The 16953-nt window shown below is 43.9% G+C and overlaps 1 protein-coding gene across 11 annotated transcripts in view; it reads left to right on the top strand.

The window, feature by feature from the left end:
* Nucleotides 1–16953, top strand: part of PDE4DIP (phosphodiesterase 4D interacting protein) — a 1321554-nt gene that overhangs the window by 1272594 nt on the left and 32007 nt on the right. For all 11 annotated transcript variants that reach the window (XM_085654823.1, XM_085654822.1, XM_085654821.1 and 8 more), the window contains one exon: nt 13282–13420. In XM_085654823.1, coding sequence (XP_085510949.1) covers nt 13282–13420 — 139 coding nt within the window. The remainder of the gene's footprint in view (nt 1–13281; nt 13421–16953) is intronic.

Below are 16953 nucleotides of genomic sequence, written 5' to 3'. Positions count from 1 at the left end.
ATGAGTACCGTGCTTTAACACAATGGCCCTTTATCAAGCACTGGAGATGAGTCCAGGTGTCAGAGATATCGGCGAACTAGTGCAGAATGCTTTGGATGTATATAACCAAGTATACCACTAGCATACAAGGAAGGGAAACTCATCACAAAGTCTTACTTGACAGGCACATGCTCCCAACAAAACTCCACCGACTTTACTTGGGAAGCAATTTGTTGTATTGGAGCGGTTGTGAAGTCTTGGGTTGCCGTTAACATATTTGCTGGGCTTGCTCATTGATTAAGTCTTATCCAGCAGAGATGTAAGCTGCTATGAAAACTATTCTTGGCTATCCCCATCCTAATGACATGAGCATGCAGATTCGAAGGTCACGCTCCCTGACACTCAAAAGACAAGCAAAATCAGATAGAGCACTCATGCGGAATTGCATGTGAGCTGCCAAGTTGCCAGTGTTTTTCACACGGAAACACAATAATCCACCATCTCTGGTGACAATGGTGCCAGCTTCTCTGGACAGCCGCAGCCAGCGCAGATAAGAGTGGTGGGGCCGGGTGGGGTGTGAGGGGAGGACTTCGACAGACGACGACAAGGGATAATTTTTTTTTATTTAAATTTTCTCTCATGGTCGTCAGCCAAACACCCCCCCCCCCCCCCCCCCAAACCTGCCCTATCGCTCTTACCTGCATGGGCCGCAGCTGTCTCTGGAGTTTACTGGCAATGTATAGGCTAACATCGACGCTTCAGGAGAAATACACTCAATTTGAGAAAATGTGATACGCCCTGTTTTAATGGCTTTCAACAGAACATTTGAACTTGCACCACCCATTCAGACTTCGGCCGGACTATCAAAAGAGTTGCTGTGCTGCGTTGCTTGGCAGGGAGAGAGTAGGAAAGTGCCATATTTCCAGAGATATGCGCTCTCCTCCTCTGTCCTTAGTGCTGGCGCATAATCAGGCAGCCGAGTGTCAAATAGAACACCTTTGTGCCATAGTGCAAGGGTGCCTGCATGAGTTTTGCACAGATTTTGTACTGGAAGCGTGTACTATGATAAGACTAACTTTATAACTTTTCCCACTTCGGATGTGTGCTAAACAGTGCAGCACACATGCGAAGTGTGAAACGTTAGGAGAAATAGAAGCTTTTTCCTTTTTAATGCCTGCTTTAAAGTGGCATTATTATTTTGCGCAAAACCCTGTCTACTTTTGTAAGTAAATAGGATTTTGCGGAAAAAACAAGGGGTGGTGGCATGGGAACACCCCCTCGACGCAAAGTAATGCAAAGGAAACTCTCCAGCACAAAACAAGTTTTGCCCTGGAAAATATAATAAAACACATTTTGTGGATGTTTGTGTCACTTTTGTGATGCAAACCCAGCGCAAAATATTTGTTGATCTGGGCCATAGAGCGCTAAACTTATTTTCTTACTAAACGGTGGATATTTCTATGGGGATACGAAGATATACCACCTGCTGTTAGCAATGGTAGTTGCTGTTGGGCTTTTATTCAGTGATTTGCAAAGCCGGAGTCCTCAAAAGGGGAGGCCGGGGGGGGGGGGGGGGAGGGGGGTGGGGGGTATTCGAGTTTCCGGACAGGTTTTTGTTTAATGATGGTTGCAATGAGTTGAATGAATATCGAATACTGCAAACGCTGATCGTCAATGCATTCAACCATATTGAAGAACTTAATAAAAGCAATTTGCCCAAAGCTAGTATTTTCACACTTGCTCCAGCCTGATACTTGATTTATACCAGGCAAAGCAACGGAACGAACCAGCAAATGGCCATTTGATATCACATCCTGTGGTAGTGTAAACCTCATTCTATTCACTGACACACTTTCTCTTCATTATGCATAGACTAGTTCTTGGGAGAGGAATGATGCACAGTGCTACAGATCCTCTAGTCAACGAGCCTTTGAATAACGTTCAGAGGCAGGGGCAGAGTTGGAACATTTAGAGAAATTACTGGATCTTTTGAATTTGGTCGGTAGTTCAGTCAGTTAAGCGTTAGATGGCAAGATAAAGGTGACATCACAAGGTTCATGCTTCAACTCTTGACTGGTACAAAAGGGGGTGGTGATGGACGGAGCATCAGAACCAATCAAACACTCACACCCAGTCAACAGATCTGGGTTTGATCCATCACCGTTCTTTAGCCCACTCTGCCACCCCAGTTCAGACATGGCCATATGCAAATCAGTCTGACCCTGTGCCTCATGGGAACAGTCCAGCCCGAACTGCCAAGCCATGTCTTCCCTGGACCGGAAACAAGCTTCCTAGGACCAGTTTCTGGCATTTCAGCCGTCTTCAGCCAGGCTTGCTTGAATCCAGTGGCAAAATGAGCAAGGGACTCAATGTCTGAGCATACCCTGCCAACTTATGGTGAACAAAGTGGTACAAAAGGGGGTAGTGATGGACGGAGCATCAGAACCATGTCTGAACTGGGGTGGCAGAGTGGGCTAAAGAACAGTGATGGATTAAACCCAGATCAGTTGACTGGGGGTGAGTGCTTGCAATGTTCAACACTCCGTCCATCATTTCCTTTGGTTTCAACTCTTGACTGGGCATTTCTTTCTTCAGAGGTCAATTGAAGGAGCGCCATTGAGTTGATTAGTAGTAGGACTATGCATTTCTGTAAGATATGGGAGCCTTCGGGGCCCTTCAACACGCTTTGCCGGGGCCCCCATGATTATACATTATGCCACTGCTATTTGCGCCACGGGTGCGTCACTTTTTCCTAGTGGCCACCGGCGGCGCAAGCGGTTTGTAAATAAGCACCCAAGTGCACCCTTGCCTGCATATAATGATGCAATTTGAATGTGTTTTAACATGTAGTCATATGCTCCTGTTCCATCAGTTGATGTTTGTGCTAATATGGAACTCATTTGCCGTGAAACAGCATGTAGTCTGTTGGAACCAAACACATTGAGCCGCTATTGCTACGAACACCTAGTTACACAGTTTTAAAACAGCGTAGACGGTTGTAAAAAGACTTCGGGGCAGATTTACGTTCCCTGGCGCATCCCTGCAAATCAGCAGGGATGCGCCAGGGAAGATGCGTCACGCAAGTTTGCCCATGCGCCACTGCAGATGCGCCGCATTTACAATGCGGTGCATCGTGGCGCAAGGACAAGCAGATGCGTGACGCATCTGCCGGCGTAAGGTTGGCGCAGTGCTGAAGTTGTGTCGCAAGCGCAACACAACTCCAGCACTGTTCCAACCTGCCCTATCCCTAACATGGTGTATCACGCCTTACGCCTGCTTGAAGCAGGCGTAAGGATTTGATGCACCAGCGTCGGAAAAGTGACTGCGTGAAATCTCGTAGATTTCACTACGTCACTTTTCCGAGGCTTTTTCCGACGTAACGCCCACCCTGCATACATTAAACCTGACGCAGGTTTAATGTGGCGCAGGGCTTTACAACGTGACGCATCTCCCTAGATGCGTCACGTTGTAAATATGCCGCAACATGGCGCTAGCTTTGACACGCCACTGCGTCAAAAAGTGAAACAACGGCGGCGCAAAAGTGGCGCACATGGCTTGTAAATCTGCCCCTTCGTGGTTAGATGTTAGCAGGAGTAGGGAGTGTGAGGGTGCGTTAGCACAATCCGGGTTCGGTGAAAGGGTTACCCTCTGTCTGCCTGCCCCTTTGCCTCCCTCACCATTCTTAGGGGGGGATACGTATGCCTGCAGGGCAAGAGAAGTCTTACAAACGGGTTTAAAGCAGGGACCCAGTGCCATGAACATGAGCGGATATGCAGCTCACCTTGAAAAGAAAGCCTTCAGTAAAATATGTTGACTGTACCAAATGGCAGCCTCCATTTAAAAAAGTGGAATACAAGCACTAATTTGCTAATACACTGGGGCTCTGTTTTCACGAGGCATGCTAATCCTGAGTTAGACAATTTGCATCTGAGTAGGGATTATAAATCATTTGCAAACTTTTACCTCTGGACCCTTTCCCATTTGTGGATGGCTTACCGTCAATTTTGTATTGGTGGTAAAATAATAACATTTTGTGTCCATATTTTGGATGTAAAACTGTGAGAAATCGGATATTTGGTTGAGCGGGTTGATAATCCTTGTCAAGCAGTAACCCCCATCCTTGTCAGGGTGGACCACTAAAGTAAAATAAATTAGCCAGTGCCTAACACTCTGGTAGCTTGACACAAAAGCAGTCAGGCTTAATTAGAGGCAATACATAAAGTATTTATGCAGCACTTAAAGTGTAATAAAGTGCAAACACACCAGAAGAAAAATACCACACATATTTAGAAACGTTTAATAAACAATTGAGAACAAAATAACAAAAATTCTAATCAGTGGAATATGATTTATGCATTTTTAATGGTTTAAGTAAATGTGCTCCAAGAAGCAGAAAGCACTAACTGTGGGTATCTGGTTGAGTTAAACAGGGACAAAGTTACAAGTACAGGCTGACCACTATGCAGTGCAGACCGGATACAGAGATCAGGTTAGGCCTGCTGAAAAAGTTGCCTTCTCAAAATCCGACAGGCAGAGTTAAAAACTTCAGGATTTCACAGTAGGAGCTCAACTTATTGCTATTTCATCAAATGCACATTTCTGGCATTTGCTTTTACGTACATGTAAATGTGTAATGAATATCTCTGATAAGATAAGTAAAAAAAAAAAACATTCAGTGATAATTTAGTGACTATTTAGCTTAGAAATTTTTCCAGGAATGTCATTCATCTTTTGAATGTCTCCATCTATAATTCTATTATTCTATCTATTTTAATCTCTTTATTTTAGTTTTAGGTTCAGGTTTAATTTTAGCTACAGTTTCCATTTCAGTTAGCTTGTACAGCTTGTTTACTTTTGGCCCTAAATCCACTTTCGATAATGGAGTTTCCCCTCTTAGAAAACAAAGGTGCCATCTTTCTCAAATTATGCAGAATCGTTATCCTGTATGTCATTTGACACAGATGTAGTCGGAAATTTTGTCTGTTTGTCTGACTGATAACATAGATATAACATCTGATCTGGCATAAGTCTGCGTGAAATGTCTACATGTCACCATGTCTAGGTCAAATAAGAACAAGTCGAGATATATAGGGGCATATTTACAACAGAATGGAGAAGCGTTGCGTTAAGCAAACATTGCTAACGCCACGCTTGTTCATTCTGAAGACGCAGGGATGCTCCGTATTCACAAGAATGAGGCGCACCACTGCATTTCCCCTAGCGCCAACGCAGGCACCCTTGCACCATAGTGAAAGTGTGTCTGTGTTGGGGGAAATTATTGTTTATGTGCAGGAAGGTGTCCATTCTTGAACATAAACAATCATTTATGGCGTTTTGAAAACTTTAATGTGTGCTGCTTAATGCAGCACACAGAAGTTGCAAAACGTCTTTTTAAAATTTTTTATTTATGTGTAGGAAGGGTCACCTTCCTGCACATACACAATCAATGGTAATTTGTGGTTCTATGTGTGCTGCACAAGGCAGCACACATGGAAACAGCAAAAGCGAGGATAGAAAAAGCATTTATCCTCATCGCACCAGGGTAAGAGGGATTCCCTGGTCTTAATTTTGGCGCTGCCTTCTATTTATGGGGTAGCGTCAAAATCAATGGTGTTGTGGTGGCACGCCGGCTGGAACACCCATTGCCCTCCCCTTTCAATCTGAGTACAGCGTGAAAGGGTGCCTTATTTACAAGGCAGTGTTAAGCCACATTAAGTGGCTTAATGTTGCCTTGTAAATACGGTGAATCCCCTATCGCAATCACAACGTCACTGAAAGTGACATTGTGGTGGCTATAGGGGCTTGTAAATATGTCCCTTAGTCAAAATTGTGTAATCTCAATTGACATCCTCTTATTTCAGATGTTCCAGTCACTGATACAATTTAGTATATTAGGACTGCCATTTGACCACTTGCAAGGAGAGCAACTTCACCCAGATCTCGTACGGAGATAAGCACAGCACCAGATTCCATGTGAACCAAAGAAGCCTCCAGCAAGACTCTCTGAAGCTCTGTGAAGCATTCCATTATGCCTTCAGGAACTAGTGCCAGGAATTGTGTTGTCTCGTAGACGCAGTTTCCTAGTTTTTAGCCTTGTGCACGAAAAAGCTGACCAGCTATTCCAAACAGACAACAGACCCTGTTGTCCAGGTATGCACACCACCTCCAAAACTCAGGTTTATTATTTATTCATCTGGTAGAACTGGCATACTGCTTAGAGATAGCACAGTGAGTGTGTAAGGGATATGAATTGTGATGTTACGATTTTTCCCTATTGTCCGGAATGAATTGCACCCAAAATGTGCATGAACTCACTCATATCAAGGGACACACGTTAGATCAAGTCTGGACAGCTAATGTGATAATTCCGACCCCCTTGATTTCCCCGTGTACTTGGTCGGATCACCACTTTGTTTCTCTTACCCTCCCTGACGTTCACCCCACTAAAACCCAATTGATTAAAAACTGCCACTCTAGAAATTGGAGAAGTGCCAATATTGATCATCTCTGTTCTCTTTTAACCGCTGCGGCTCCGTCTGTCTCAGAGTCGACCCACACTCAGGCTGTAAACCTTAAGTTATGGCTTGAATCCGCATGTGATCGCGTTGCCCCTCTTAAGCTTACAAAAACTATCAGACCTCATGATGTACAGCGATGGTTCTCTGCTGATCTTAAAACTAAGAAGTTGGCACTGAGACAAGCAGAACGCAGATGGAGACTTCACTACCATATAGCTGATAAAAATATCTACACCAACCTGCTGAAAGAATATAAACACTGTATTCTTCAAACCAAAACTGATTATTTCTCTGATAAAGTCTTAAACTCAGCTAGTAAATCTAAAGAAATCTTCTCAATAGTCAATGAGCTTTCTAAACCTGACAGAATTGTACCTAAGCCAATCCCTTCACAACTTCTTTGTGATTCTCTCAATTCATATTTTATGGAGAAAATCACTGCCATTAAGGCTAGTATTCCGACCTCTGCTACTCCCGTAAATGTTCTCAATATCTGTGGTTTGTCTCCTCTGCTGACTCTGATTCCCACTATTCCTTTTGAGACCTTTCTGGGTTTACTTAAAAGAGTTGGCTCTGGTTCCCCGACGGACTGTTGTCCTCTCCATGTCCTCCAGGAAGTCTTTTCCAAATGTCCAGACCCTCCACTCTCTCTTCTTAATAAATCACTTGAATCGGGCATAGTTCCTGACCTCTTTAAAAGTGCGGAAATTATTCCCATTTTGAAAAAGCCAGGTGCAGACTCTTCTATTCTTGGCAATTACCGCCCAATTTCATTATTACCTTACCTTGGTAAGGTTCTAGAGGCATATGTCTCAACCCAATTAAGTACCTTTGTTGAACAGTTTCATATTTTGGACCCCCACCAGGCCGGTTTTCGACCCTCCCACTCCATAGAATCAGTCATCTTGACAGTTATGGACGACCTCAGAGGGGGCGTAGATAGAGGGCTCACCCAGGCCCTGGTTTTCCTGGATCTGTCAGCAGCGTTTTGCACAGTCGATCATAACATCCTGATTGACCGAGTCAGCAATGCCTGGCCCTAAAGTGGCTCTCCTCTTTTCTTAATAACCGATTTCAATCGGTACGTCTTGCTAACTTCTCCTCAAAGAAGATGGAACTACCTTGTGGAGTACCTCAGGGCTCCTCCCTTTCCCCGCCTCTTTTTAATCTGTACCTCCTTCCTTTAATTTCCTCTCTTCGGGATAGGAAAGTCGTGACATATAACTATGCGGATGATCTTCAATTAGTCTTCAACATTAATCTCCATCCATCTTCTGTTTCTCATTTTCATAAGTGAGTGGATGAATGAAAATCAACTGAAGCTCAACCCCGATAAAACGGAACTGATCCTTACTGGTGGACTTGCTAACCCATGGAACTCCAACTTCTGGCCATCTACCTTAGGCAACCCCCCCCTCCCGGCTAGCTCTGCCAAGAGTTTGGGTATAGTGGTAAACAATGATCTATCAATGAAAGCTCAGATCAGCTCAGTGGTTTCTGCTGGGTTTTTTCTACTACGCAGAATTAAGAAGATTAGCAGATTTCTGTCTCAGGAAGCTCTGACCTTAGTGATCTTGGCTTTGGTCATCTCCCGACTGGACTACTCCAACTCTCTCTATGTAGGCATCCCGGCTTACCAACTTAGACGCCTCCAGCTAGTCCAGAATCAGGCTGCCAGATTGATCTTCCATCAACCTAGATGGCATCGCATCCGGCCCCTGATGAAAAGCCTTCACTGGCTCCCTGTGGCTATGCGTGGCCTTTTCATGGTGGGATGCATGATCTTTAAAGCTCTTCATGGTAATAGCCCAGCCTTTATTTAGTCTAAGATCCTACGTTATGTCCCCACTCATAATTTACGATCTTCCCATTTGAATCTGCTAGTCACCCCCACCTTTAAACGCAAGAAACTTGGAGGTTCTCGATTTGCAGTTTTAGCTCCTCAGTTTTGGAACTCGTTACCGATGGAGCTGAGGATGGCCACCTCCTATGCACTGTTCAGGAAACAGCTGAAGACATGGCTGTTCTCTCAGGCATATGATAACTAGATCTCTTTCCTCTATTGCTGCATCATGTCTCCCTCAGCGCCAAGAAGCCATTTGGTGAACGAGCGCTTGATAAGTTCCTTATAACATCACATTGAATAGCTGAGCTGATTTTTATTGTCTTCTGTGATGTTACTAATATTATGTGCACTAGATCTCGGCATTTTGAAATAACTATTTTAAAATAAATATGTTGAAATACATATTCTGTTTCTAGTGATCTTGAGTATGTAAATCATTAATGAGCAGGTGCTCAGATCACCCCTTTTGCCAGTTAGTAACCCAAAAGCGTTAACACCACCTAATTTATGTACTGGGTGGGGTTTTTCAGGGCTACAACAACCTGCTTTTCACATTCAACACTGGTGCATTGAACTAAATTCCCTTGTGTCATCTGTGGGTGTGAAAACAAACCTTGTATAGAGGAGCCAAATACTAACCTAATTTAAAAGTGCATAGTTATGCCCTGAGGCTTGTGTCCGCACTCGGAAAAGAAAGCCCCAAAAGCCTACAACCCAACAGTCCCTACCTGCTAATAGATACAAGGACAGCAAGCTTTCTACCACCCTACCTACCCAACATGACCCTGTTCCAGAGCTGATTGGTATAGCCAAGTTTTAAGCCACTAATGAAAAACTATTTTCCGAAGGTTCCATCCTCAGCTGAAGAGGCAGGGAATTCAAAAATGTAGCCGGTAGAAAACCAAAAGAGCAACCACCCACCCTGGCCTTTCTCACCTGAGGGACCACCACCATGTTGATATTCGAAGATCTGAGACTGTGGCTTGAATGGTGGACATTCACCAGTGATGGCAAATATCGTGGGCCCCTGCCAGTGAACATTCTATGGCAGAAACCCATAGCATTGATCAAAATTCAATTGTTGAGTGGCAGCTAATGCAAGGTGACAAGGACTGGACCTCGGGTGCACATCTAGGTAAATTCAACACTAGGCATCCTGCCCCATTTTTCACCCTTCCCAACTTCTGTAGTCTCCCTTAAATTGCCCCAGGTAAAGGAGATTGCAATAGTTTCACTGCGTAGTCACCAATGCCTGTGCACAGGTTTTCCTAGCAATTAAGGGAGGAGGTCCATGATTTTTCTTAGCATTTTAACTATGGTAAAAAACTTCCCTGCAACACAAGATCGCTGATGTTCAAAAGACAGCTTCAGATCGAACAAAACGCTCAGATTCTTGACCTTTTCCTTAGGGGCTGGAACAGGGCCCACTACCTCAGGCTACCAGGCCGATGTCCAGATGGAGGGAGACTCCAACAATGAGGACCTTGGTTTTATTTTCAAGAAGCCTGAGGCAGCTGCTGGTCATCAGTCAGCCACCTCTGCCAGACACAGCTGTAATACCACTAATCTAGCAACATATAAGTAAATTAAATGTGCCAATTGGGTGTAAGCCAATTTTACCCTTTTTTAAGGAGTGAGCCCAAGCACTTTATCACTGGTTAGCAGTGGTATAGTCCTAAAATCCAACAAAAACGGGTTCAAAAAGCCGGAGGCGTGAAGTCAAAAAGTTTGGGGTTGACCCTGCAGAGAGGGCCAAGTCCAACAAAAACATTGATAAATACCTTAAGGAATCTGTATTTGGAAGTGACACACCTCTTCTAAACAGCAATTCCTTAATGTTTACTTAATCTGTTTAACGATTCCGAAAATCCTTTCTGAATCCTTTATTGGGTTTAGTACATTGCAAAACATATTTTAGAGGTTGCAATCCCTCAAATTTACCGAATCTGAGGGGTTGGGACTATTAAAACACTTCGTACATCAGGCCCATAGTGAGGATGCCAGAGACCTTCTTAGGGCAATCTTTTAATGTATAATGAAAACTGGAAGAGGCAGGCAATATACACCCATTATATGTGAATTGTTTGAGGATGGGTAGCCTCTAATCATAAAATCTATAATAGATCAGTATGACATACACAAAGGCCAATTTCTGACATACAGAGCCATTATCCACATATGCCAGGCTATGTGGGGTACATAGCAGATGAACCACAAACACAGGCCCTTATATAGACTCTACTGACAATGGACACTGGTCGCAAATGAATAAGCTGGATCAGCAGAGCTCTGAGGGACTATGCACAGATCTCTTTATAGAGGCTTTGCGAGGAGTGGGAGCCTGAGTTCCAAAGGGCATTACATGTGAATAGGACTGGGTCCTTGAGTAGCCACACACCCATACTCATGCAACATGAGCATTAAATATCTTCAGTTTGGTATACTGCGTAGGGCCTACCTTTCCCTCACTGAAATAAACAAAATGTTCCCCAAAGCCAAAGTTACGTGCCCACAATGCAGTTCCCCTGCAGCAGATTTCCCCCATATGCGATGGAGTTGTGTTGGCTTAACAAGTTACTGGCCCAAGGTATTTGACACACAATCACAACTGGCATTGAAACTAAGAGGTTTTTCGCTATTGGGTCTCTTACATACAAAGGAAAGCAAGCTTGTCTCTTGCTTACTGAATCTAGCTCTGTAGTTAGCCAAGCAAACTTTAATGCTCAAATGGAAGGCAAGTGCATCCCCTACAGCGAAGGTGCGGGAACAAGCAGTGCTTAAAATGGCTGGGGCTGAGAGGGCTGCCTTGCAGTGAGAGAGGCAGTAGGAAGAGGCAATAAGCCGTAGGAAAGCTCTGTGATAGCATTTGGGATGATTTACTCATTTGCAGTTCATTGAAAACATTATTTATTTGTATAATAGATGGATTTTGAGGTTTGATTGTAATGTATTAATCACGTTGACAAAGCTGGGTAAAAACAAATGTGTTCGTATTTTCTAGATGCCCCTGACGAAGGGAATCTTTTCCCGAAATGCATTGGGTTGTTTCAATAAAATCATGACATACAGAACCTACTTCTGCTACTGAGCCTTTGTGAACATCTACGTTAAGCAGGGATATAAATATAATGAATTGAACACATAATCAAGTATGAAGGTTGAAAAATATACGGTGAAAAATAAGGATAATAGTGGATAAAAATTATTGGAACTCAACTCATTTGATTCATATAAGCCTTGTGGCTGTGCAGCTTGGTGGGACCTTGTTGGCTCCCCCGTGGCTTGTGATAATTGCAGCGCAAAGGGACGAAGCACAGAGCAAGTTTGCACGCCAATAAAGTCTTGAGTTGGAGTAAATATGGATGAAATTGGTAAAAGAGGTGTGCATCTCTCACCCCCACTTTAACTTACTGCCTACCTTTGGGGCATCAACACCCTCAATATAATCACTTCCTGTGGGAAGTGGGCAAAGCCCTGACCCTAGAATGCTAATTCAATCCAAAACAAGATGGAGGAATATGAAAAGTGGGGTCCACATCAGCTGGCCCACCTAAGGGGTGGTGCTGAATGAATGTGGGCACAACTCCTAATCTTACTAATTTTTCCATCTGTTTTGCTGTCAAAAGTGGGAGCAGTACAGGGGGTGGGCATCTCCACTATCTGGAGAGGCTGGGGTTGCATAACAAAAGTGGCAGAGCCTCTGAAGTTTCCCGTCCTGGAATTCACATCCTGTGTGGAAGGGGTGTGAACACCTCTGCCCAAAACAAGCTTTGTTCCTGGCCTCCAAGAGCGAAAGCTCACACCTCAGGAGGTTGGAAACCAGTCTATGGTGATTGGCTGGTCGAGAATAGTCAGTCAACACACTAGTAGTTGGTAAGTTTTCTGGAGGCATCTCTAAGGTGCCTTCTGGGTGCATTGTTTAATACATTTTCCACTGACATTAGTCTTGGTTTATCAAGCTGAGGTTGGTACCGAACATCTTGGGTTACAGTGAAGCCATCATGTAGCTGGGGAACTCGTAATCATGAGTGGCCAGCCCATGAACTTGTCATGGCTTGCCTGTGCTCTGGTAATATCTAAGGCTCTGCTTAGATATTACCACAGGGACACATCCAGTCACGCAGATATGCCCACACATGGGGTATAGTGCACCCTGCCTTAGGGCTGTAAGGCCTGCTGGAGGGGTGACTTACCTATACCACATAAAGTGCTCTGCTGGCATGGCACACAGGGGGGTGTGCCATGTTGACGTTTTTGTCTGCAGCAAGACACACAGGCTGCAATGGCAGTTTGCATGAGCTTAGTGAGGTGCCCCTTAGGGTCACACAATCCATGCTGCAGCCCTTAGGGACCCTCTTTAGTTCCAAGGCCCTAGGTACCAGAGGTGCCACTTACAGGGATCCTACCAGGCTGCCAATTAGGGAAAAATGGTACAGTTTAGGGAAAGAACACTGGTACCGGGGACCTAGTTATCAGGAACCCAGTACACTAGCAGTCAAAGTGACACCATATAAAAAGAGGGGGGATACTGCAACAGAGTCCAGTTCCTACAGCATCTGTCAAGCATGCTCCTGAAAGAGATGAATGTTTCAAGGTAAACGCTGACAGCGCATCGTCACTATTGCCCAGGAATTATCATGAAACAATCTGGGATGAAACCCACTAGTTACAGTCATCACACTACTGTGCTTGAGGGTCAACCTAATGAAAGAGAGGCAGGTCTGTTGAGCATCTGTGTGAGGCTCCGTCCGGTTCTGTATTAGGAAAAGTGCAGGTAGTATAAGGTGATGGTACAACAACTCACAAAGGTTCACACAGCTTCAACTAAAAATAAAACATGTTTAAGTGCATTGCCGTGCTGGTAAAGACCTACTATTAAAATGCCAAAGTACTTTTTATGTTATTCCCTTGACACTTTTTCCTAATTTTTCTTTTTAGGATCAGTCCAAAAAGGAAGAAATCATTGCGCTGCAGTGTAAATTAGCAGAGCAGGAAAAGGTGCTGCAAAATACTGTGGACCGCTTGAGAAGCACTAAACAGATGAAGGAAGACATGGAGGAGTTCATTGTTGGCCAGTGTTAGTATTGTTCTAGAAAGGTTTCTATTAATCACTGATGCAAATAATTTATAAAAGTGAGTTCAAATATGCAAGGTAATTTGACATATCTTCACCACTCCTTATTTGAATTTACGAAAGCGGATTTTTCCTGAAAAAGTTGTCTATAATTAATGAATAACAATGAAAGCTGGTTGTGGTACTGATGATGGAGATAGCAGAGGTTAAAGATTTGTTTAATTATTTAAGCGTTTTACACAAGGAGGAAAGTACCTAGATGTTCATCAGAGGATTTTCCACACAACAATGGGGAGAAGTCGAAGGCAATCAGGTAGGTAACCCATCTCTCCCCCATATTTTCGAAATCCCTTACCCCTTTGTACAACACGAACATGCCTTTTAAAAAACATACCTTTTAAAAGAAAATCAGTTGAGATTTTGTCACTTTATGCCAGAGACTTCCCAAGTGACAGATGGGAAAAAATGTAGCTGTTGCAGCTCCAGAACCCAGCAGTCAATGCTCCTAGATGTAGAATGTTCTCATATCTCTAGTCTCTGATCTTTGGCATATATTAGTCTCGCTGTAGCTCTGTATAATGTGGTGATGGGAGGTTTGATGTGTTGGCAGGGCCATAGATGTCAATTCACCACAGTTCCATGGGTAGAGCACTGCCGACCATTTGACCTCCTACTGACATTACAGGCTTGAGTTCTTCTGAGGGTTTTTTGAAGAGCAAGGATATGAAGGTAATGCACTACAAGGTAATAGAGCTGACACTGTTTTATCACCACCAGACCAGAGGTATCGCGGACATTTCAAAGGTTCAATGGACACGACCGGGATCTCAGATGCAACCACAGCAACAACAGATGTGCACGGGCAGGCCTTTTTCAATTGAGGTTGCGTTCTTGAAATGTGGGTTGATCATATGCCTAGGGAAGGCTGCTTTAGAGTTACGTGGTGTAGCATTGGAATGTCCTCCTGACCACACATCAGAGCTTTGAGAGGGAGTGAATACCTTTATATTGTACCCCTGCAAAATGAGTAGTCTTTGGATTTTAGCAGTTACTCTTTTTAGTGCGATTTTTCTCCCATATGGTTTGAGTATAACATGCCTTGTGGGAAACCCAGTACTTATGTGTGCCACAAGGCATTTTCTGTTTGTACGTCACGTGACTTTTATATGCAAGGAAATTTTAACAAGTGTGCATATTTTGGGGCATATTTACAAGCTCCTATCGCCACCACAACATCACTTTTAGTGATGTTGTTTTTGGCGATAGGGGCTTCGCCTTATTTACAAGGCAGCGTTATGCCACTTAACGTAGCTTCAGGCTGCCTTGTAAATAAGGTACCATTTCACGCTGTACTTAGCATGAAATGGGATGGCAATGGGTGTTGCCGTGGGCGTTCCACCGCAACACCTATTAATTTTGACGCTGCCCTCTATTTACAAGGGCAGTGTACATAGGAGGCTGCACAAAAATGAAGACCCAGAAAAACCTGGTCTTTAAACAGGCAAAACGAGGAGAAAAGCTTTATTTCTCCTCGTTTTTGCTGGTTCCATATGGCTGCCTTGTGCAGCACAAAAAGAAACAGAAAATTGCCATTGATTGTTTATGTGCAGGAAGGTAACCCTAACTGCACGTAAATAATCCTCCAAAAAATGAAGTTTTTCAATTTCTATGTGTGCTGCATTAAGCAGCACACATAGAAGTTCCAAAACGTCATGAATGATTGTTTATGTGCAGGAAGGGAGACCTTCCTGGACAACTCTGTGTGCATGTGCCGGGACTCAGCGTGTGCCCTTTGTGAAGCCTGACTCTGCCCCGATCGTCCCCGACGCTGGGGAATGTGTCTGTGCTCAGCTAGGAATCGCCGAGAAGTGAACCACTGGCCTGAGTCCATTGTCGGGACTGCAGCCACAAAGTGAGTGTGGAGCTGCGGGCTCAGGCCAATGAGTAACTAGCACAAAGTTGAGTCCATTGTTGGGGCTGCAGCCGCAAAGTGAGTGAGGAGCTGCGGGTCCGAGCCAACGAGTAACCAGCACGGAGTCGAGTCAATTGTCAGGACTGCAGCCGTGAGGAGAGTGAGTAGCCGTGGGCCGTTGCCTGGTAACGGAGGACTCAACGCCGAGGGAAGTCAACGCGCGGTGCCCCTCCCAGCACAACGTCAGCCCGAGCCGAGGGAGAGCAACGCTCGAGTGCGAGCCGCAGCGCCAGTCAGATCTGGTCATGGTAATGCTCCAATCCGCACTGTTGCATTGCCTGGAACGGGTTGGTAGTGAACGGCATTGTGCCGATAATTCTTTAAAGACCTCTAAGGCCCACACCGGTTCACAGGAGAGCTGCGGTATCGGAGCCCATCCTTTTTAGTAGTATTTGCAAACCTCGCACTGATAAGGAACTATTTTGATCGAGTGAACTATGACAAAACAAGGGATAACGTAATGCAAAGCTTACTTTTTAACCATTACCAAGAAACTTTATCAAAAGATATTTCGAAGAGGAACATTAACCGTGTATGTGCATTTTTGTTGTTTTGGTTTTGCCTAATCAGATAAAGATATTTATATTTTTATAAATAACTTGTGTGGTGTCCATTTGTGGTGTTTCACTGTGTTACTGTGAGTGTTGGTACAAATACTTTACACATTGCCTTTGGGATAAGCCTGACTGCTCGTGCCAAGCTACCAAGGGGGTTAGCAGGGGTTATCTAAAGTGTGTATCCCCCTTACCCTGACTAGAAGCAAGGGTCCCTATTTGGACAAAGGTACCTACCTCTGCCAACTAGAGACCCCCATTTCTAACAAGCCCAAATACATTCGGTGAAATAGACAAAATATTTTGCATATTTTCTTATATTTTTTTCGAATTAAGTATTAATTGTAAGAAATGGTTGGTGCTTTAATGGTCAAAAATCGGTGCTACAATTGACTGCTGTTAACATGTTTGGTGTACAGGTTCAACCTGCTTACAGAATAATTGGAGATGCTCAAGTAGATGCCTACTGCTCCGTGGGAAATTAAACACAATTATATTTGTAACAGAAAACCCCAGGGGGCGGAAGTAGTGTTTATGAGAGCAATGTTCCCAAAAACTTTGTTGCATTCTGGGCATTGTGGCTCTTTGAAATTAAGAGTATTGTTTAGTGTAGGAAATTGAGTTATTGGGTGGGGATGTGGCGAGTGCCCAACTCAAGCAAAAACCACAATCCTTGTCATGGTCAACCACAAAAGTCAAACATTTATCTAGTGCTTAATCCTCTGGTAGCTTGTCACAAAAGCAGTCAGGCTTAACTCAGTGGCAGTGTGTAAGTAGTTATGCATCACATAAACAGTAAGAAAGCAAAATCACAACTCAATAAAAAAACTCACAACAATTTGTTTTAAAAAGAGAACATTTCAATAAATAATTTTACACCAAAAAAAGCAAATCCAAACAGTAGAAATGGATTTATCAATGTATTAAGTTTGTGGTAAAAGCTAGCACCCAACAGAATAAAGCACCAACCGCAGGCATCTATTCGTGCGAGATTGGAGCAAAGTCAAATG

Source organism: Triturus cristatus, chromosome 4_1 (genome assembly GCF_964204655.1).
Source record: "Triturus cristatus chromosome 4_1, aTriCri1.1, whole genome shotgun sequence".
Classification (NCBI taxonomy): Eukaryota; Metazoa; Chordata; class Amphibia; order Caudata; family Salamandridae; genus Triturus; species Triturus cristatus.
Note: the sequence above shows the minus strand (reverse complement) of the source record. Positions and strands in the feature narration are given on the sequence as shown.